The sequence below is a fragment of the Phocoena phocoena genome, chromosome 3, assembly GCF_963924675.1.
Source record: "Phocoena phocoena chromosome 3, mPhoPho1.1, whole genome shotgun sequence".
Classification (NCBI taxonomy): Eukaryota; Metazoa; Chordata; class Mammalia; order Artiodactyla; family Phocoenidae; genus Phocoena; species Phocoena phocoena.
This window is the reverse complement of record NC_089221.1, coordinates 46,285,073-46,307,995: the sequence shown is the minus strand read 5'-3', so window position 1 is coordinate 46,307,995 and position 22,923 is coordinate 46,285,073. Positions and strand designations below refer to the sequence as shown.

At 38.1% G+C, this 22,923-nt stretch overlaps 1 protein-coding gene across 5 annotated transcripts in view; it reads left to right on the top strand.

Annotated features, from left to right (window-relative positions):
* The window catches only part of PDE4D (phosphodiesterase 4D), an 867,194-nt gene that overhangs the window by 826,862 nt on the left and 17,409 nt on the right, over positions 1 to 22,923 (top strand). The window contains exon 1 of one of the 5 annotated variants that reach the window (XM_065873347.1): positions 20,605 to 20,652. The exons of the other annotated variants lie outside the window; for them this stretch is intronic. Within the exon in view, the coding sequence (XP_065729419.1) occupies positions 20,605 to 20,652 (48 nt within the window). Of the gene's footprint in view, positions 1 to 20,604; positions 20,653 to 22,923 lie in introns of those variants that run through there. 5 annotated transcript variants of the gene reach the window in all.

Here is a 22,923-nt window from a genome sequence, read left to right as displayed (position 1 = left end):
TAACATCGTTTATGCTGGGTTTAGTTTCATCTCAGTTAAATTAAAAGTTTGTATTATACAGACAAAAGCCATACAAGTCATATTGATGGCCTTAAGCTGTTCTCTCTCCACTGTACCTGTTTTAGCAATAACATTCTTCTTATAGGTTTGTTCCCAGTAAAAATGACATATCTGAATACTTTCCCTGCTAGCCTGGGAAGAAAAGGTTGTGTTTGTTGGTTTTTGCCTGTTACAGAGTATTCTGTGCAGTTTTACCCAGCTCGTGCTTGGGTTCCTGGCAGCATCTCTGGCCTGCTGCAGTGTAATCCCTATTGTGGCAGCCTCTGACATTTATTGCTGGCAAGCAGTGTGCTTGCAGACATAGGCACCATAATAGGAAACACCTCGGCCTGTCATAAACAGGTCTGGAGAGTAGAAAGCAAGGCCTGACAGGGATGTGTCCATAGCGAACAGGCAAAGATGAGGCTGACATTGTGCAGTAAGTCCAGGCTGATGTCTGTCTTCTTCATTTCAGAAAATAACCAGCTGATTTTTAAGGCTGCTTTCCATTGTTGGCATAGCACTGTTTTGGTTGCTTTGTTTTTTGCTTTAGACCGAAACATGAATAAAGACATCTTAAATAATACTCTCCAAAATATTTTGAGAGGATACATCAAAATGTTTTCCTATTGCTAGTCTCCTTCTAATTCTACCTGATCATTCCAATCCATACCCATTAGGGAGAAGGAACAGCTATTTCATTACAGTGGAAAATTACTTTTTAAAAAAGAATTATATAAAAATAAAATTATCATGTGTATATTTAAAGAATTATAAACTATACTGAATTATAAAGAAAAGAGCATTTCTTAGGTGACTTTTTTATGCCTTACATCAAGTTCAAAGTTTAGAATAGGAGTACATTCTTTGACCAAGAACGGTTCTATTTTATATTCACTAGGTATTTTTTTCAAGCCTCAGAAAAATAATGAGCTACAACTTTAACAATGATGAGCTTTGTCACAAGGATTTAGGAAGAAGATAAATTTCAAAATTGAAAGGACTTTATAACAGTTTTTAATAAACAGATAGAAATGCTTTCATGGGTGCTTTAAATATATATGTGTCATTTCATTATTTGCTAGGAACCTTATTTCACAAAAGAGGTTCAAGACTGCAAAGGATGAAAAAGCTGTAATTTTGCTAAAAAGCATATTAAAATTTAGATAGACACAGGTGAAAGTCTTGAACTTTTTTTTTTTTTTAGATTAGGTGTTAGGTGGCTATTTGCTGACCTGCCCCTTCCCTTTTTTGTAAGTAAGCACCCATCTTCTTGTACTTTTTTTATTTTGAAGATTTCAAGTCAGTTTCAACAATATGCTCTGATTAGAATGAAACTAATTAATATTATCTTTGATACACACGTTGATTTTCTGCTCTTTGTTTTCTCAATCTTATATTCTCAGTGTGGTCTCTTAGATCTCCGTAAGGGTAAGGGATAGTGGGGTTACAAGAAATCATAGGAATTTTTATTTACTAGAAATAGTCTTATTTCTTTAATATGCATCAGGAAAGATTAGTTTACTTTCTCCTGGAAGATACTGTTTGGGCCTACATCTTAATTTTTCTAGATAGTGTTAAAAAGCAGTAAAATAATAAAGGGTACATAGTCGAAGAGCCAGAAGAGGGCTTGCATCATTACAGGCTGAATATTCAGTCCCTGTATGAGAGGAATTTGTTCTCTCCAAAGTAGAATTCAGTGGAAAAATTACTTGTTGTCCTTTAGCCTTATTTTCAAACATTTTAGCATTATCCATTTGATAATGTAGTCTTTGTAGTGTTTGACTACACTGATCAGGAGGTATCAGTATGTGCCTTACTTTCTGATGTGAGATATGATCCTGATGGTTACTCATACCTCAAACCTTACATTTCTAACTCAGTTCCAGAAGCAGTACACTACACACCAAAACAGTTTGTCCCATTTTTAAAGATGAAAAACTGAGGCTCAGTTAAACTTGTCCAAGATCCACATGCTTCTTAATAGATGTAAAGGTAACTCTTCTTCTGAATGTAGCATCCGGGGGAAGGACTGGGAGATAGGGAAACAAGTGTTTGTGCTCAGGCTGCATTTTCAAAATATGTGCTAATTTATTTATTTAGTGAGTACTAGATTCCAAACTAGCAAGAGCCATTTTAGCAAAATATCATCCCTAGAGGGAATTCTGTTGTGCAACTGATTCTGCCTTTCTTGTTCTCTGTATCATGTCAGGACGGGCACAGGACCTTGCTAGCTCCTAGCTCCTAGGAAGAGTATGATGGTGGGATGGATGGCTTGTTAGGCTGGGAGTCAGCCTAGCAGTCAGGTGGTAAACAGGGCACAGATGTAAAATGAAGGATAATAGGGTCAGTGGATGAGAAGACCAAGTGACTAAAGCAGATCTGAAATTCTGAGCTGGCAGGGGGTTTGAGGTGGAGGCAGATAGAATTGGATGGGCTGAAGCTTAATAGTGGGGAGGGCGGCAGCAGATAGAGAAGGTATAGAATGAACTCAGGGAAGGTGTAAGCAGTTTTTAGGATTTTTTAAATGACCTATTACTATGGAGTTGCCTTGGAGGTTTGTTTCCTTATTGGGGCAAAATGGGAAAGGAAGCTGGGCTCGTGGATAGAGTGAAGAGTGAAGATTGAAGGAAAGAAAAGTAGGAAGGCATATTAGACAGTGAGAGGAGGAGGGGGGATGGCAGAAGGACTCTGACTGGGCTGACCTAGGAGCAGGGCTGCCCTTGGCTGGAGACAGGCTGACCGCTTCGTGTTCCTGCCCCCCTCCCACCTCAGGAATGCTGAAATCTGGTTGGGATAAACCTTTGGGACAGTCTCAGAGGAAAAAAGAAATCCCAGAGGGGTCACGTGCGTGTGTGAATGTTTAAGAGAGGACAGTTGGCCTTGGGGGTGCGGAGGAGGGAGAGAACCAGCTGGAGAGGGGAGATTTATAGACATAGGGTATTTCACGTGGCGTGAGTCTTTTTTAGCACCAATAGCTGGCGTCACCTTCTTCACCTGTTGGCTCCTTGAGTCATGGCCCAGTAGCAGCATGGGTGGGTTGTCACATCCAAATGCTGGGCCATCCCCTAAGGACCTGTTGCCTCGGAGTGAGGACGTGGGACAGCAAAGTACAAGCTGGAACAGGGTGAGGAGAGACTGAGGTTGATTCACTAATAGTGATTAATTATTAGATGCCAAGAGAAAAGTGGAACAGAATAGCCGATGACAAATGTGAACCTTTATCTTGATTCTGCTTTAAATCTCGTAAATTCCAATGAGCTTAGCAATTCCTCTTCTGGATATGAATGCACCCCACTAGAGTTGTGGCCTTGGATACTTAAATTGCTTCAACTTCTCTGAGCTTCTGCTTTCTCGGTAAATCGGGATTAACAAAAATCTATCTCACAGGATGGTTATGGGACTTTAAATGAAAACTTACGTCAAGTGCAGAATATGGGGCACACCTCTAATAGGTACTGTGGTCTATCTTTAGTTGGGAAGGGAACTAATTTTAAACTTAAAAGGTGAACTTTATATACTGCCATATAGGTAACCCAGTGCAACTGGAGCTTGAATCAACAGGCCTGGGCAAATGAGCTCAGAGTATGCATTTGAGATCTTGATCGCCATCATGGTGATTTATGAGCCCTTGTCAGCTTGCATATGGGATGGCCCAATGAAGTTGTTTACTTTAGTTTTAGCTCGTTACCTAGCATTCATGGATAGCATATTTTTATTTACGCTCTCACTGACCACTTAACCATGATTACTTTGAAATAATATGTACGAAGGCAGCCACGGAAGAAACATTAGAGCGGTGAGGGCCTCATGTGGACCTTCTGTCCACTTTGTCTAAAAATTGTCACGTTACTTAGACTTTGCTTTTCCCTCACCCTGGATGACCTCAAAGCCCCCTCCAACTAATTTTTCTGATTCTGTGAAATATTGAGATTTTGATTATTAACAAAAGTGTCAAATATCAATCGATATCAGGTTACCAGATGTCTATTCTTGGGGAAAGAAGAAACACGAACCAAAAATAGAACTCTTTAATCATTGCACAGATTTAAAATGACAGTTAAGCTGAGAAACAGAGGAATGGATGAAATGACCTTGAACGTAGTTCCAGCCCAGATGGGCTAGTTCCAGTCTGAGTCATGGGTCTGACATTAGCCGTAGCCAGAGGGAGAAGAAATCCCCCAGCCGTGTAGTTGTTATGAGCTGAAAATGAATAAGTGATGGATCCCTTTCCATTTTCCACTTGCCGTCAGCCATTTTGCAGAGAAATCAAACTTTGTTATGCTCAATAAAAAAAGTTCTTTTCTTTTTTAATTCCAAAAATCCTTAGAGGTGGAAGAGATTTATGAGATCAACCTGTTCACTTGCTTCATTGCAGATGAGGTATAAAGGCACAGGAAAGTTAAAGAACAGTCCTGTCTTACTTCTGTCAAGGCTTTTGTCTTGTGGGAAATAAAAATTTTTCGTAGTTAGACAAAACCCTGATTTCAGTCTTTATTGATATTATCACCTTCTAATGACATTTTTAGTTCTGTTTTTAGCCAGATACGATTTTCATGTGGGACATAAAACAGGAGGTTTTTATTTTATTGTTGTTTTGCACCTTTTGACTTCAGATAACCTCAGTCCAGTAGTTAGGCTTTCACTAAGGAATTTTTGTTTTTGCCTGGTTAATGTAGGACATATATCTGCTCCAAAGGCTTTTATAGACGAGATGAGCCTTTTACATATGTGCGTTTGTATTCAAGTATATAGAAAGAGAGAGAGACACACACACATACATACATACATAAAAACCAAGGCATGTAGACATATACATTGAAAGTATAATATGGTAGCCATATTAGTAAGCCTGTTGCATGTTAGAGAGTAATTCATGGTGTTCTGGTCCTGTAGGGGAGCTCAGGGTGTGTTCAACACTAAGGACGAGAATGATTGGGAAGCATCCCAGAAAAAGTGCCACTTAGGCTAGATCTTGAACATAAAAGTTTCATATAGGTTGCCAACGAGGGAGGAGATGATACTCCAGGGGCTGGATGAGGCAGGGTAGGCCTGTGCATTTACCTTATTGTTTGTGGGAGTGGGTAAGGAGTGGGTGTCCTGTATGAGTGAGCCTTCCTGGAACAGAAAACTGATTATAGGAGCAGAGGCAGGTGTAAAAAATGTAGATTGGGGTCCTGCAATGTAGAGCACCTTAAGTGTCAGACTAAGCCGTTTGCACATTACCCTGTAAGCTCTGAAGAACCGTCGCATTTTATTATCAGAAAAATATTACAAGGAGAGTAACAAAATGATTTTAGAAAGATAAATCTGATGGTAGTATGCAGGATGGATCATACTGAGGGGAAATAATGAAAGCAAAACAAATCCATTAGGGAATTAGGCATATAAGTAAGGAGGGCCTGAAATACGATGGGAAGGAAAAGAAAGGAATGGTTAGGAGAAAGACTGCAGGAAAGGTGGCAAGATATATCAGACTTTTCGGGGGAAGGCACTGCAGCCAGAGGAAAGTATGAAATTCTCAACCGAGGTAATAACAGGACGATGGTTGGAAAATCAGGAAGAGAAGGTTATTTGAAGAGAGTGGGGTGGAGAATATGGCAGTTAAATTTTTAGACATGAAATTGGAGTGAAATTATATATCGAAGTAGAAATATCCTATAGGCCTTCAATTGTCATGACTGGATTTCTGGTGAAAAGACAGGCAACCTGGGAGTTGCCTGTACAGAATTGATGGTTAAGACCTTCAGGCTCATCTGTAAAATGGGAATAATAGTAGTCCTCATAGGATTGGTATTAGAAATAAATGAGATGATGCCAGGCAAGTATTCAGCACTATTCCTGACACATAGTAGACAATAAATAAATATTTATCAATATCAATCAATAAATATCATCCATTACTATTTTCTACTATGCGTTTTAGAGACCCATATAATATGAATTATTAGAACTGGTATTCTGGAAGCTCTATTAAAGCCATCTGTTTGGTGAGTTTTCTTAATATCCCAAATGGAAGTTCATATGTTCTGATTCACATGCTTGCTTCCCTAGCTGTTAAGGGAAAGTGACAGCCCCAGCTGAAATTGCTCACGTTTAACTGTTGATCACTGTTTGTAAGACCTGGAGTGTTTTTTTGTTTGTTTTTTGGCTTTGGTTTTTGTTTTGTTTGTTTGTTTTTTTAAACATCTTTATTGGAGTATAATTGCTTTACAATGGTGTGTTAGTTTCTGCTTTATAACAAAGTGAATCAGTTATACATATACAGATGTCCCCATATCTCTTCCCTCTTGCGTCTCCCTCCCTCCCACCCTCCCTATCCCACCCCTCTAGGTGGTCACAAAGCACTGAGCTGATCTCCCTGTGCTATGTGGCTGCTTCCCACTAGCTATCTATTTTATGTTTGGTAGTGTATATATGTCCATGCCACTCTCTCACTTTGTCCCAGCTTACCCTTCCCCCTCCCCATATCCTCAAGTCCATTCTCTAGTAGGTCTGTGTCTTTATTCCCGTCTTACCCCTAGGTTCTTCATGACATTTTTCCCCCTGAAATTCCATATATATGTGTTAGCATACGGTATTTGTCTTTCTCTTTCTGACTTACTTCACTCTGTATGACAGTCTCTGGGTCCATCCACCTCACTACAAGTAACTCAATTTCGTTTCTTTTTATGGCTGAGTAATATTCCACTGTATATATGTGCCACATCTTCTTTATCCATTCATCTGTAGATGGACACTTACGTTGCTTCCATGTCCTGGTTATTGTAAATAGAGCTGCGATGAAGATTTTGGTTCATGACTCTTTTTGAATTATGGTTTTCTCAGGGTATATGCCCAGTAGTGGGATTGCTGGGTCGTATGGTAGTTCTATTTTTAGTTTTTTAAGGAACCTTCATACTGTTCTCCATAGTGGCTGTATCAATTCACATTCCCACCAACAGCGCAAGAGGGTTCCCTTTTCTCCACACCCTCTCCAGCATTTATTGTTTGTAGATTTTTTGATGATGGCCATTCTGACCAGTGTGTGATGATATCTCATTGTAGTTTTGATTTGCATTTCTCTAATGATTAATGATGTTGAACATCCTTTCATGTGTTTGTTGGCAATCTGTACATCTTCTTTGGAGAAATGTCTATTTAGGTCTTCTGCCCAGTTTTAGATTGGGTTGTTTGGGGTTTTTTTTTATGTGACTAGTTAAGGATGTGAACTACTCTTCTGTTTGTTGCAACTTCTGTAATAAAAGCCCTGAGCCGTATCATTTTTCATCTGCTGCGTCCAGAGTCAGATCAACTTTGAGGGGTTTATAAAGGGCTTTTGAAGAACGGTATTAGCTCGATGTAAGCAAATGACCATTAGCTCAATATCATCTCAGTGTTTTAAAACTACATTCGTTCACCCAATGTGGAATGAACTTACACAAGAGTAGAAGAAATCCAGGAGAGGTGGACCTTAATTATGAAGAGTTGTAGGACTCCCGTCTGGGTAGAAGGTTGGACTAGATGTCTTCAGAGGGGCTTTCCAGCATGGACGTAGTCCGCAGAATCCAAGCACTGTCCTCTGTTTGATGAGCCTGCTTCACCTCATGTGTATGGTTGACGTGCTGTCTCACAGGGCATTAGATTCACATTTGGAAGGTCAAGTAAAACAGACTTTGTTGTCTGGTTTTAGTTGTATTATTTTATTTTGCTTTACTCTCAGAGGCAAAAAGTTTTACGTTCTCCCCTCCGAAGGATACAAATATAGACAGGTATTTTAGAAGAATAAATGTCATGGTGGTTAATACCAATTTTTATTGAAGTATGAATAAAAATAGATTAAATTATTTTTTTAAACCAGGTTTTCAGGTCTAAGTGCTTTGTTAGAAGGAATATATAGGTGCATCTTAGTTTATGGGCAATTAGAAAAATTGAATTTGTTTTTCAAATATTTTAGTGCCAGTAATTTACTCTCAAGATATAAGAATAATCCTGTTTAATTTTAAAAAATTGTTTAAAAGCAGTATTTTGAATAAAAATGACTGCTATAGTATTAATGACAATTATCTAACCTTACACTGTATTTTATAGATAAAATACAGTACACTTAAAATATGACAAGACTTCCTTTTCCAGCAAAATGGCAACATGTATCTAATTTGAATTCCAGGAGAGAATAAAGAGAATGGGGAAGAGGAAATATTCTAGAAGTTCAGTGAATTCCAAGCAGGAAATTTTTTTAAAAGAAACTCACATCCAGAGAAATCACAGAAACAAATAGATCCCAACACAGCCAGAGAGAAGAGGCAGGTTATCTACAAAGAAATAGCAATTAGATTGACAGCTGTTTAATTTGTGGGAAGGAGTGGGGGTTCTGATTGGAAGAAATTAAATCACATCTGAAACTTTAGCTGCAAGGGCATTGAGGATATGGATTTTTCACATGTCCAGCCTCTGGAAGGCTCATAAAAGGAATGTGGGGGGCTTCTCTGGTGGCGCAGTGGTTAAGAATCCGCCTGCCAATGCAGCGGACATGGGTTCGAGCCCTGGTCCGGGAAGATCCCACATGCTGCGGAGCAACCAAGCCCGTGCGCCACAACTACTGAGCCTGCGCTCTAGAACCCGCGAGCCACAACTACTGAAGCCCGTACTCCTAGAGCCCGTGCTCCACAACAAGAGAAGCCACCACAACAAGAAACCCACGCACCGCAACAAAGAGTAGCCCCCACTCGCCAGAACTAGAGAAAGCCCACGCGAAGCGACGAAGACCCAACTCGGCCAAAAATAAAATAAGTAATATAAATAAATTTATATATTAAAAAAAGGAAGGTGGGATGGCTACTGTGCACACCTGTTTACCTTCTGAATTCCACACACTACTAAGTAAGCTACTTCAGAGCAGTTTGCCGACTGACCTTCCCTTAGTGCCTGGAACCGTAGCTAACACATAGTTGGTGCTAATTAAATATTTGCTGATTGAAAGGATTAGCATCTTAAATCCTCATTGGTACTGGGCTTGATCTCCTTGATTCGAAGGCACCTGTAAAGTTGTACCTACCTTTTCCTCTGGAGATTGGAATTTGGTCCTGAAACCTGAAGGGATGTCCTTGCATTTGTCAGGTCAGTGCATCCTGAGAAAATTATCCCTGTTTGTTTGATATCTCCAAAAGCATTTTCCACTGGTATCAGTGATTCTAATAGTTTTCAGACAAACCATTGATTGCATAAGCAATTGGGTAGATATTACTCTAGGAATCTTCATACAGCTGTTTTAACCAGATTGTTTTCCTTATGACAAGTTTCAGTGTTTCTGGTCCCAATGTAAATAACTTATCGCGTTCCTGACATCTACTTAACACACTGTCCTAGATGACTTTCATTAACTCCAATCCTCCACACAACCCAGAGACCTTAAATAGCTTGCTGTATATTATTGTGCTCATAAGAGGCCGGGTCAAGATTAGAACTCAGGTGAAGTCAGCTAGAGAAACCAATGCCCTATACTATCGTATTTCTCATCATTCTCTTACTCTACTCTTCTGTCACTGTTGCAAAAAAAAAAAAAAAAAAATTCCCATCATTGCACGATTTTTAATTGTGTTTATGATTGCCTGTAGTAAAGTCTTCCTTCCAAAAATGCCTAAAGAAGACATATCACTTTAATAAAAATATTGCCAGCTATGAGTGTTAGATTCTAATTTTGGTTATGTTGTGTGACCTTGCTTAGGCTTTCACATTAATAATTTGCTATGAGGATGGGATTTTTAAAAATAGATTATCCGTTGATGCCCTTTCTTTTTGGCTATTCTAAAAACATATTAAAAGATCTGGATGAACGTGGTCTATCCTAATGTAATGTCATTAGAGTATTTGAAAGTAACTGTATATTCACCATTCCATCATCTGATAGCTTTTCTCATCCAGAACTCTGAAGAACTTCATAGCACTCTTCTTTCTCCTTCTTTATCCTCCTCCAAATCTTTACCTCCCCCAGGTTTCTCCACAGCAAAGGGCACAAATATCCATTCAAGGCAGGGAGTCTAGGAATTGATTCTTCTTATTTCTTCACTTCCAGCGTTCAAGTCTTATCAACTCTTCCTCCATGCTTCTTCCTCTTCTATCTGCTTTTGCCTCTCTATGAGCTATCCTCTACAGAGGCAAGTTTTTAAAATGTAAACCATGTCATGTCACTCCCTGCTCAGAACCTTCTGGTGGTACCCCACCCCCTCTGGAAGGCTTGCAAGGACCGCATGATCTTGCCCTGACCCATCTCCAATCTCATTCCGCATACCTATCCTCCATCATGCTGGCTGTGTTTTTCTAGCCCTTGCTCAGAGTGCTTTGGTCCAAATCTTTCAGCTCTTTCTAGTCATCAGTATCTCATCTCAGATATTACCTTCCTGACTATTTAATAGTCTACCATCACAGTATCATGTTACCCCCTTTTCTTTTTATCCAGCATGTTTGTCACTCATTTTTTTTTTTTGTCTGCTTGTTTTTTGTCTTTTTGCCCCAAGAGTCCAAGGCTTACATGAGCAGAGAACTCTTCTGTCTTGTTCAGTACTATATCCCTCATGCTGGCACATAGTAGCCATTTAGTAAAAATTTGTTGAGTAAGTGAATAACCGTTCTAAACATTTTTATTACTTGAGAGCTAAAGACCATTACTTTCCACAAGAATTTTCAATGAAATCCTGGTATTTTTGTTCATTTTTGCTTGTTAATAAATGTGAAGGGAGCAGAATTAAGTACTGGAATGATTTTGAGAAATACTAAGTTAAACAAAATAAAACAAAGTTACGTAGTATGGGTCTTGGCAGAGCCTTTAATGTGCTAAAGTACACAACTTCCAAGAAGGTTAGCACTATGTCAGAAGTTTGACACTGGATGTCTTCTTTGGGAATGATCACATGGCACTGCTGTTCTTTACAACGCGTTCTGGGAAATGCTGCCTTAGACAAAAACCCGTCATAACGGAAAGGGGAAAGGGACGCTATATTGAGTATAAGGAGGCAGATATATTGACCATAGGAGAACAGGCTGACAACCAAGGACTCAGAAAAAACTAAAACCCATGAAAAAAGGACAGAAGGACTCAAAAAGAATACAGCAATGGGACTATTCAGTTTTCTGCAGGCTACTCTACCCACTTTACTGGATTTTTCTATCTCTAGCAGCTGGCACAGTGCTTGGAGTAGATGAGCATACAATGAACATGTGTTGACTTTTCAGAGATGAGTGAATAATGGTGGCCCAGGGTCACCATAAAATAATTAAATTAAGATAGTTTGGTTTGTTTAAGAAAGCAGGAAAATGCCTGAAGTATTTTAGGGAATATGTCGTTCTAAAGGATTAAGATTAAAATGTTATTAGTACTTATGAGAATACTTTCATTGGTTATTATATTGCCTAAAGGCTTTGTAACTGGGAATTTACTATATATTGTTTTATTCAAAGCTGGCACAGATTTTAGACAAACATATGCATGTTAGACTGGAATATTATGGTGGCTGTCTTTAGAAGGGTACAAATCTTATTTTACCAAATGGAACTATGCTTCAGATTTTTGTTTTTCATTCTTCTTTAGGCAAAGTTAAGCAAATTTGGAATTAACATAATTTGATAACATCACCTAACATTTTTTAAAGTCAGGTAAAATTTACAGATTGATAAGATGTACTTTTTAAAGATATAGTTGAATGTTTTTTGACAAATTATACAATGGTAAAACTACCACAATAATCTAGATATAAAATATTTCCCTCACCCAAAAAGTTTTCTCTTGCTCCTTTGTAGTCATTCCCCTCCCCTGCTCCCAGTGACTGGAAACCAGTGATCTGACTGTCCCTATAGTTTTGCCTTTCCAGAATGTCATGAATGAAATCATACAGTGTGTGTGTGTGTGTTTGTGTGTGTGTGTGTGTGTGTGTATGTATATATAGCCTTTTGTTAATGGCTTCTTTCACTTTTCATAATGCTTTTGAGATTCATCCATTAATAGCTTGTTGCATGTATTATTAATGTTTCTTTTTATTGCTTTCTAATATTTCATTTTATGGATGTACCACAATTTATCCATGCACCAGTCGATTGACATCTGGGCTTTTTCCAGGTTTCTGCTATTAATAGAATTTCTAGAAACATTTATACATAGCTCTTTGGACACATGTTTTCATTTCTCTTGGGTAAATGACTAGAAGTGGGATTGTTGGATCATATAGTCGGTGTTCTTGTTGACTTTATAAGAAAGTGCCACACTGTTTTCCAAAGTTGCTACACTGTTTTGCATTCCCACCAGCAATGTGTGAGAGTTCCATTTTCCCTGCATCCTGGCCAAATTTTATGACTTAAATTACTATAAGATTCACATCTAAAAGTGATGTTCATAAAAGATTGAATATGGATTTATAGAAATATGCCTGTTTGCATTTTTTATTATTGCTTTAGAAGACAGGTATTCTCTGTTTAAATTGTTTTCACAAAGCATACCGTGAGGTACAGAGCGGTACCTAAGTATTTTGTGGTGATTATAGTAGTCATCATAAACATGGAGAATTGGTATTAGGACAGTTTAAGTGAATTAGGGGTCCTAATTTTCTCTGTAAGTAGGAAGTTCCCTTTCATGCAACATTACTTCTGTGGACGCTTCCTTTATGTGAGGCTTGTATACCCATTCATTGCCTTAATTATTCTTCAGTGAAACGGAAGTCCTTGGTAGGTATTATGATGATAATGGCGTGGTGATTTCAGCTAGATTTACTAATGAGTTATGAACAGAGAACACTATGGATCTACTCTGTATGATTCAAACTGTATTAACAATTATAGGATACTATGCTAACATTTAATGAGAGTTAGCCCATGTGGAAGAGAAATTTAAATAAAGGTATTATCCCATCAGTTCTCATGTTATTTCAGCTTTAAGGAACCTTTCAACAAAGATAAGGTTTCTTATATTAGAATTTCTTTCTCAGTAAATGTTACAGGTTTTTCCTGTTTTAAATAAAACTATATTTTGGTGAAAACTTTCTAACCAGGTTAATTAAAGAATGATTCTTAGCTTTTCAGATGATTTTTAGGTTTCAAAAAAAAATCAACCTGAAAAAACCCCAAATCAATCAGGAGTTCCTCTTAATCTCAAGCCTCCAAAATATTTATAAAACATGTTTTTGTTTTCTGAAATGTGATGGCTTTTCAGGAACAGAGCTGTTCTTTAAATCGCATTTGGATCCCTTATCACTAGAGGGCAGTAAACACAAACAGATTTAGTGGATTTACTTGTGTTGTTTTTGTACTATTAGCGTTAATCAAAGAAAGTGTCGTTTTTATAATGTAAAAATAGATTTAAAATTCTGTTATTTGAAATACAGGTTGTCAATTAATTCTAGATCATTGTCTGCCTCCAAAACTACTTTTAAGTCGTTTGAAAGCAAAAGAACACTCAGTGATTTCAGAGACACTGGTATGCTGTCGTTATTGTATTTAATATCTGAAGTTTAACCTTACCTCAGAATTCTTCCAGGGTCTTTTAGCAATTAGATTTGCATATGTTAAGCCGAGCAGTATTGGATATGTGACAGCCTACTTTATACAGATTTGCTTCTTGATTAATAACAACTCCCAGAACTTGATCCTAAGTAGAAAGGTGTAAAATAAATATAACTGATTATAGGATAAACTATTTTCAGATGTAAATTCTACCAAAAGCACTGCTGTTGCCAGGAATATCCCTTAGTTGGGAGAAATCTAAGAGTTAATAACACTTATTTTAACTAATTTTTAAATATTTCAAGGACAATAATAGATTATATAGCTTAGAATTTATTATGTTAATAGACATATTGTTTACAGACTCTAGGGTAAATGCAGATGAATGCCTGAAATACTGTTTTGGCAATTTGGAGTACTCTGAGGCCACACAGCCTGCGTTCAAATCCCAACACTGCTACTTTGGCTTTGTGACCTTGGCTAAAACACTTGACCTTCTGAGCCTCAGTTTTCTCACAGTTTGACTTATTTCTTTTCCTTTTTCCCTATTCAAAAATGTTTTCTCTCTCTTGACCTCTGTTGCAGAGGCAGTGATGTCAGCATGTGTTAGTATATCAAAGACTCCACTCCATCAGCAGATTTTTAAATATCCTGAAATAGTCCACAAAGGTTGTTGGTTGCTTGGGGTATCGCTTAAGGACCAATGAAATGAAGAATAAAATAGGAGTGACATCTAGAGATCCTGAAGATTATTATTAGGAAAAGAGAACTGAATGCTACAGAAAATTATGTATTTTTTCTCTTTTGGTACATACACACACATTCATATGTGAAATCATTTGGATGTTTGAGAGGAAACTCAGGAAACCTGAGTTCTCCCTGTGTGTGAGGGCATCTTGTTCACATGGTACCCACACACACAAGTAGGTCTCACTGTCAGGTGAAGCTGCCTTTCTCTGGGCACCAGCTTCCTGACTGCACTAGTTAGTAGGTGGAATCAGCACAAGGATTAAGAATAAATGAATCCACTCCTAAATTCATACCATTTATCATAGAGTTTGAATCAGCCTAATTATATGACGAGCTCTTCATCCACCATGAAGAGCAAAGACTAAAAGAGACCTAGACTCTCATCTCAGCCCTGCCACGTCCAGGGCAAGTTATTGACTATTTAAGAGTGTCTGTCTTTTCATTCTTTAAAATGGGGATGATATCTATCTACCCAGGATGTTGCAAAGATTAGAGATAAGATATAAATATAAAGCACTTGGTGCAAAGTAGGTGCCTAATAAATGCTGTAAAATTCCTGTTACGGTTTCCCCATTAAAACTGTCAGAAGCCAAGTCTGTCTATAAACATTGTATCTCTCGGGCTCCATCCATATTTCTCTTCCGGGTTGTCTAGATTTCTTTCTGCAGGCTCTACAACTGTGGCAATGGAAAGGAGTTTCTAGTCTGCTTCTTATAATGGGAATAATTAAATGAATTTTAATTTGGCTCAGAGTGTTAAAAAAAAAGATTTCTTATTCCCTAGAAATATGGAAACCTTCCTTGGTACTTTTTACTTGATATTATTATTACTACTACAACTACTACTACTACCACTCTGCTCTTACTATTATCTCCCCTGCTACAGCAAAGTAGGGATTTACAGTTGAATCTCTTTGTGCCTGTGGCTCACTATCTACTTTGAGAAATATAAAGAAAGAATACCTTCTTGCCTCAAGCATCCTCCACCCTGGTTGAGGAGACAAAGTTCAAGGCAGTTGTAGCAACTAGGACAGTGTTACTTAACACTGGGAAACATTGAGGAAATTTCAGGTACACTGATGGGACTGGACTCCTGGCATTTCACGGACAGAGCCAGGGAGGCTTGACGTCCTAGAACACATGGGGTAGTCCTTCACCAGGGAGTGTTTCTCTGTGTCAGCAACCATTCACGTAGGTTGAAAAATTCACTCATGGTTATCTGAGCCTAGAACACAACTACTTTTTACATATAAATGCAAAATGTTTTTTGCATGGTTTTAATCCACACTAAATTTTTGAGTAATGCAACCACAGTGTATATTGAGGGAGGATGGTACTTTGTTACATTTGAAAACCTTTCCAAGAGCCATTCACCACTTACGAAAAAGATCATCCCTCCACTACAGCACTCCTGTAGATATTTCCATTTTGCTTTCACATTCATGGTAATTTCTCCACATCAGAGGAATCAGAGCAAACACTTACATAGCACGTGATGTGCTAAGTGCTTTATGTGTATGTACTGATTAAAACTCACAACAACCTGTAAGGAAAATACTATTATTATTCTCATTTTCCAGATGAGTAAACTGAAGTATGGAAAGTTTAAATAACTTTCTCAAGGTTACACAACTAGTAAGTGATAGTAGAATATAAGCTTTTGACTATTTTATTATTTTTTAAACGTAGTTCTGTACAAGTATTTCTATTTTGCAGTGTTTAATATAAATTATTCTTCTTCACCATTATGTTAGTGATAAGCCATTATACAGGGTTTTGTTTTTTTTTAAGTATCTATATAAGGATTTACTTAGTATGTATGTATACATTTAGTAAAGTGTGTATGCAGGAAGAGCATTTAGGAATTTCATTTCAGGATAAAAAGTATTTGTTACAAAAAGAAAGAAGTCACTTAGTTTGAAGTTCATCAAAGAATAAAACAGATTGATGGATGGATACAAAAAGGGAGCAGTAGGTCTGATATGGCTGAGAACCCCCATAAAGCATAGTTAGGATTTAAATGATTGTATGACCTACGTTGCTCTGGGGGAGCTCACAAGGCCTGCTCCTGCCTCAGAGCCTTTGCCCTCGGCAAACCCAACACTTGACTCCCTCTCCTTCCAGATATCCACGTGCCTCTCTTTCTTCAGGTCTCAGTGTGTGTCACCTCATCAAAGAGGCTTTCCCTGATCATCTTATAAGAGAGGAACCTTTATCCCTAACACTTCATACCCTCCTTATCATTTCTTTTTCTCTATTGCATCTACCATCACATGACATATTATATATTTACTGACTTAGTTGTTGAATGCAAGCTCCAGGTGAAAAACCTTTATTCACTGCTATGTCCCCAGTATCCAGGACAGTGTCTGGAATATAATAGGAGAATAACAAGTAATCGTTAAATAAAGGAGTGAGTGTAAAACAGAGTTTGGAGAAGGGCTGGAATATTTGGTTTTGATATGTACTTTGAATGATTTAAATCTGACTTTGAAAGACCAGCTTGAGGTAGATGGAATAAAAGAAGCAGAGTACTCTAGGCAGTGAATTCACTGTGAGTAGAGATAGGAAAACGGGACCATCTGCTATATTGTAGGGATGGGTGGCATAGTAGCCTGTTGGGAACAGAGCAAGGGTGTAAAGAGCTGTTGAAGATGGGCTTGGAGTTGGGGATTAGGGTCAGAGGTTGTCAGGCTGGAGTTCCCAGAGGAGTCTGGAAGGTGAAGCAGGTGATGCCGAGTCGTCAGTGACTGGCTTTGGAGTGGCAGGCTGAGGCTGGATCTCAGGAAAGCTGGCCTGGCAGTGGAGATCAGAAAGGGGTTGGAGGGAGAAAAGCCAAAGGAGATGAGCTAAGAAGCAATTATAGTGTTTTGGGTCTGAGACATGGAACGATGTGATGCAATTGGAAGGAAACATGATATGTTTTTTTAGAAAAAGGATAAGCCTGGGAGTTAAAGTATGTAGGTACCTTCATGGAATAGTTACGATGATGATATCATCATCATCACCTAATACCTGTTTATCACTATGTATCAGATGTTGGGTTTTTTTTGGGGGGGTGGGGTTGATTTTTGGTTGGTTGTTTGTTTGGCCACGCATCCCACGCAGCATGTGGGATCTTAGTTCCCCCACCAGGGATTGAACCCGGGCCCCCTGCAGTGGAAGCATGGAGTCCTTAACCACTGGACCCCCAGGGAAGTCGTCATATGATGTTTTAAGTGCTTTGTGTATAACATCTCATTTATCCTCATAATAATTGTTCTGGTTATTTCTTGCTATATAACAAATCACTTCAAACTTAGTGGCTTAAATTATCAAGTTTTTATTACTTTTCATTGTTTCGCGGGTCGATCGGGCTTGGCTCGACATTCTCACTTGGAGTCCCTCGTGTGGTTGCAGTCTGATGGTGGCAAGGGCTGGAGTCATCTAAAGGGGCAACTACCTGGATGACTAAGATGGATTCTTCACTCTCAGGTCTGGCTCCAGGCTGGCATGGCTGGCAGAGCTGGAGACCGGCCATGTGAGCGTGTACACTGGCTCATACTCTCTCTCTCCTCTTCCTCTGCGTCTGCTTCTCTCCGTCCCTCTCCCAGCAGCCTCTCCATAAAGTTAGCATGGGCTTCCTCCTAGCATGGCAGTCTCAGAGTAGTCGGGCTTTCTTACAAGGTGGCTCAGGGAGCCCGACAGCACGTTCACGGAGGCAAGGGTGAGAGCTGCAGTACTTCCTGTGACGGCCTCCACAGTCAGGCAGCATCCCTTGTTGGTTACACAAGCCAGCTCAGATGCAGTGTAGGGCAGTGTGGCTCATTAGGAGGCATCTTTGGAGAGCAGCTACTACGGTAAACAATTTTAAGAAGAGGGAATAAAGGATTTGAACTCAGAGTCTGGTTCTTGGTACCTGGGTGAACTTGGGAAAATCATTGTCTCTCTAGGTATCCCGTTATATGGAAATGAGGAAATTGGAGGAGAGGATGTTGAAGGTACTTCCATTTCTCTCGGCCTTTAAACCTTTGGATTTAGATGATGGGCCTGGGAATGAAAGGAACAGACTAAGTGAAAAGGCGTTCTGTAGAAGACAGTAGTTTGAAACAGTGTTGGTGGAGGGAAGGTACGGGGTGGATGGGGAACACGTAAGGGTTACTCAAGGATTCAGTTGGATTATTGTATGAAACATCTAACAGTGTTCAACTCACATGGAACACCTATTGCACAGCAGGAAAGAGTCATAGATTTCAGTCTGGGACACTGGAATATGGGCCCACTGAAGGAAATGGGAGTAGTCATAATAAGCACTGCTTTAAGTAGAAAAACGGATCCACCAATTTTGAAAAAGTTTGAGATGACTAGCAGGGCATTCCAACGGGAAGAATATCTTTTAGTCATTTGGAAATAAGGTGCAAAAATTCAGGTTAGAAGTGGTCGTTAGAGAGTGTTGGCCCTCCGAGAGAGTCTTTGTGGATATCCCGAGTTAGAGGATGAAGAGAAGAAGGCAACAAAGGTATGGTCAGAGAAGTGGGAAGAAAACCTTCATAAAGAAGCTGCAGGTCTTGGGAGTGAGGGAGAGGGGAGAGGGTGGTCAAACAGTGTTGAACACTTTGGAGAAGTTGAGGAGAATGAGAGACTAGTGAAAGGGGAGCACCTCTGTATTCTTCCAGAAGCAGTTTTAGTGGAGTATTGGGGGTTTAGCATCTTTCTTTTGTAGAGGATTAAGAGGAATTTAGGAAATGAACAGAGTGGGTGTGAACTGCAGCCGAGGACGTTGGCAGCAAAGGACCAAGAGAAGCTCAAAGAGGCAGGGATTACCTGGCTGTTTCTGATGAGGGTGTGCTGTCTGAGGTGGACATACCTGATGCAGGAAGACTGAGCAGTCACCCGGTCAGCAAGTCATAGACGTGCCGAGCAGTAGGTATAAACTGAGATGGAGGGGAGGTAGAATGGACAGAACTTCATGCTGAAATAGAGTAAAAGCTAGATTCCCCTCATTTCTTATCCATAAGACCTCTTTAGTATAAAAGTTACAGAATAATGCTGTCCCAAACCAAATAAGAAAGATCCTTTTTTCCCAGAGGAATTTAGATTTCTCATTTAGCTCTTCTTGTAAAAGGCCTGATTACTCTTGAGCTCAATTCTGTATTCTTAAGAGCCACTCTGTACCTTTACACAATCATAAACATGTTCTCTTCTGATCAAAATATAGATCCCAAAATCTGTACACAGGACACTGCATTCTTTAACCATACACAGTGCATTAGCTTTCAGGGTTTTTTTCTTCCCCCACAATCAGATTTATAATAAATCATCCCCACCCTTAGATTTTTAAGATTGTGGAGCTCAACCATATATAACAATAGAAACAAAAGGAGCTGAGAATAGCAATGCCACACAGGTGAGGAAATGTATCACTTACATTTATGAATTCTGGACATTAAGCGTATTTTATAATTACAGTATGCTGTTATGTTGGACTGAGGAAGGAACTTCAGCTATATCTGTGTTACCAGGGAAACCACTTGTTTTGGATTTGACAGAGGGAGACAATTAAAATGCCTGATTGCCATTTTTAGAGCAGCTTTTATTTTTTTAAAATTTTTACAGCAGCTTTTATTTTGAAGAGAAATCAGAGAATATTGAAATTCATAGAAATGACTCTGAAAGGATTGGCAATTCTTATTTAAGAATGAACTATGAATTATGTAGAGTTTTATGGTGGTTATTCATCACTGTGAGAGGGGAAGCCCATTCATCTTTTCATGCGGCAGCCTCAGCTATAGGGATACCATTATTAAATGGCGTTTACCAGAGGTGAGGAGGAAAACCTCCTCCCCAGAGGTTCACCCTTGCCAACCAATCACAGAGCAACCTGGGCCTGGTCCACACCCCCTGCCCTGTTAGACCCAGGGACGCAGTGTGATTGGTGCATAGTTGGGGCTTTATGGGAGGGGTTTCTTGTCACTCTTCCTGGCTTCCCTGCAGTTCCTTATTTGGTAGCTTTTGACAGAACTAGTCTTTCTTGCAGCTAAGCATCTTGACATACATTATTCATTAAGCCCTGGAGCTCAGGGAGAGAAAGATGCAGACCCTTAGATCTTTAGATGTTTCTTTATCACATGAATTGTCTTTATTCAGAATAGTGGTTGAATTCTGTTGCATTCTGGAGTTTTACAAATGGAATGCATTCAATGGGAAACCAACTGGATGGGATCTAATGCGAGGCTTTCTTATGTGTACTTAATTACCAAAAATCTTTAAAAACCTACATACTCTGTGCTTGTGGAGATTGTTAAAGTATCAAGGTTTTGAAGATACACATATTTTAGAATTTATTGTCTCTCTATATAATCAATCAAAAATGCCTGAAGCAAACTATTTACTGTCAGTATCTTGGGGCTACATAAAGGTAAGATTTATTTAGCCTTTGTAAACTCCTGATTACTCTGAGTACATAACTAATAATTTTAATAAATTACAATGGAGTTAAGCTTTCTAAGCAATCTTTTATTTTTTCCTTAGATATAAACTACAGAAGAAATGTGGGTTTTTAGTGGTCAAGATAAGGAGAAATTGTAGAACTTTTATTATAATCTGCATGTTAAAATAGTTTTTAATGTTCAGCGTTTCTTCTGTTTTGTCATGTGGTATAAATTTGAGTTATTCTTTTAAGTATCAAGGTAATTAAATTCATTGGAAATAAATACTTGGGCTAAATTATAACTGGTACATGGGCTCTAATTAGTATGTAGCACTTAAAGTTTATAAAAATTAATTTGTGGCTCTTTCTAAAAATCTGTACTGCTTTTACCTGATGAAGAGTATGGTTTTTTTCACCTTTGTATATAAAGCTCTAGATGACATTAAAGTTGACATTACTTGACTTTTCAGGTGATATCTTATTAAAATGAACACTTGATCCTCTATTTGTAAAACTGGAAGATGTAAATTTATATGATACTGCTATTTTTGTTAATCTCAAAAAATGAATTAGTACACTGCCTTTAATAAGATTGTGTTCCTGCTTGGCAAGCTTCTTACACATGCCCTGTGGTAATGCTAGCCTGGCGATCCTAGCTGTTTAATAGAAACCTGAAGTAGAAAAACCTTTTTCAGTCCTAAAGGAGGCATCACTTCAGAAATTAGAATTTATTCTGGAATATTTGAACAAATCACAATACACATTTTTAAAGAATCCTTTTCCATTACTTTAAGGACGCTCAGATTGTAATACTTTGCATTTTCTTTGTTTCTTTTTAAAGGAGAATGTCCTCTTTCCTGTGAGATTTACTCGCATTCTAAGCAAACTTATTTCAGTTTTAGTTGTCTGAATAGTCATGATTTTCCACCTCCCTTTAAATCTAGATGGTCCAGATTTTTGTAATTTTCATTATTTGAATTTTGCTAGCCATTTCTTAGTTTAAAATGTTTTTTAAATATAGAAAAATGTGGAGAATAATAAAGAAGCCCCCTCCCTCCAGAGGGACTTCCCTAGAAGTCATTTCTTAGCTTTTAGACAGTTCATATATGATAGCTTTTTAAAGGGCTTCACGTTTGTGTTATAATTATGAATAATACCTTCAGGAATCTAAACACAGAATTTTAGTGCTTTTTGAGAAAATGTTTGCTGGAAAGCTTTATGCTTTTAATACCATATTGCTAAAAACACTTAGGAAGGACCAATATAAATGTATTTAGTCTTATTACGTATTTTGAAAGATTTATTTTTATATAGCTAATACAGTATTTCTTTTAGCTTTTAATGCTGATATCCACCAAAGTTGTAGTGTACCACAGTGAAGCATATTCAAATGATTTTTAGCAGAATGTTGTGGGGAAAAATAAACATTTACTTAATATTTAAACTTTACCACTTTCTTAATTATATACTAGAGGATATATAATGTACCCAGTAGCACATTAGCATGAGGGGGAAGTACAGGGATTAAATTTAAGAATACTTTAATTTTGTTCTATAATTTTGTTTCATGCACAGTCTTAAATATAGAACATAAATTGGAAAACTGGAGTTGAAAAAGCAATATACAGTATTCAATTCAACTGCACTTTCACTTTCTTTTATGCTTTAAATTTGCTGCATACAGACATTCTGATGCATAATGAGAACAAAGGATTTGAAAGCATTCACTTAGAGATCTTCCTCTGTTTTTCTTTGTTGCAACAATAATTCTACATATTATTTCAGACTTATTTAGAGACCAGAAACCATCAGAATAACTCATCAGCCAAAAATATTTAGAGGTCACTTTTAAAGATATCTAAATGCTCAATTAAATAGCTCTGCATTTTGCAACCAGTTCTTTTGAAAAGCAGTTCTGAATTTTGTCACTTATTGAGAACCCATAACAGTGTTCCTGAAAAAGTACATTCTATTACCTTTTCTAATCATTTTCCCCCTCATGGCAATTATATATCATTATCTTAATAAATGGTATGTAGTTATCTTAAAATGAGAGAAATTCCACTTACATTTTTAAATGATTGTTGAATGGTTAAGTTTATTGTTCTTTAGCACATCCTGCTGTGCACTCCAAGACCAAATTGTAAGAGCAACTACCAGTTGAGAAAACTCTGATGGTAATTTTTGTGGTTATTAATTTAGCTTCCCTGGACTGTATGTTTTATATCAATAGCACAAAAAGGAAGCCATATTAATTCC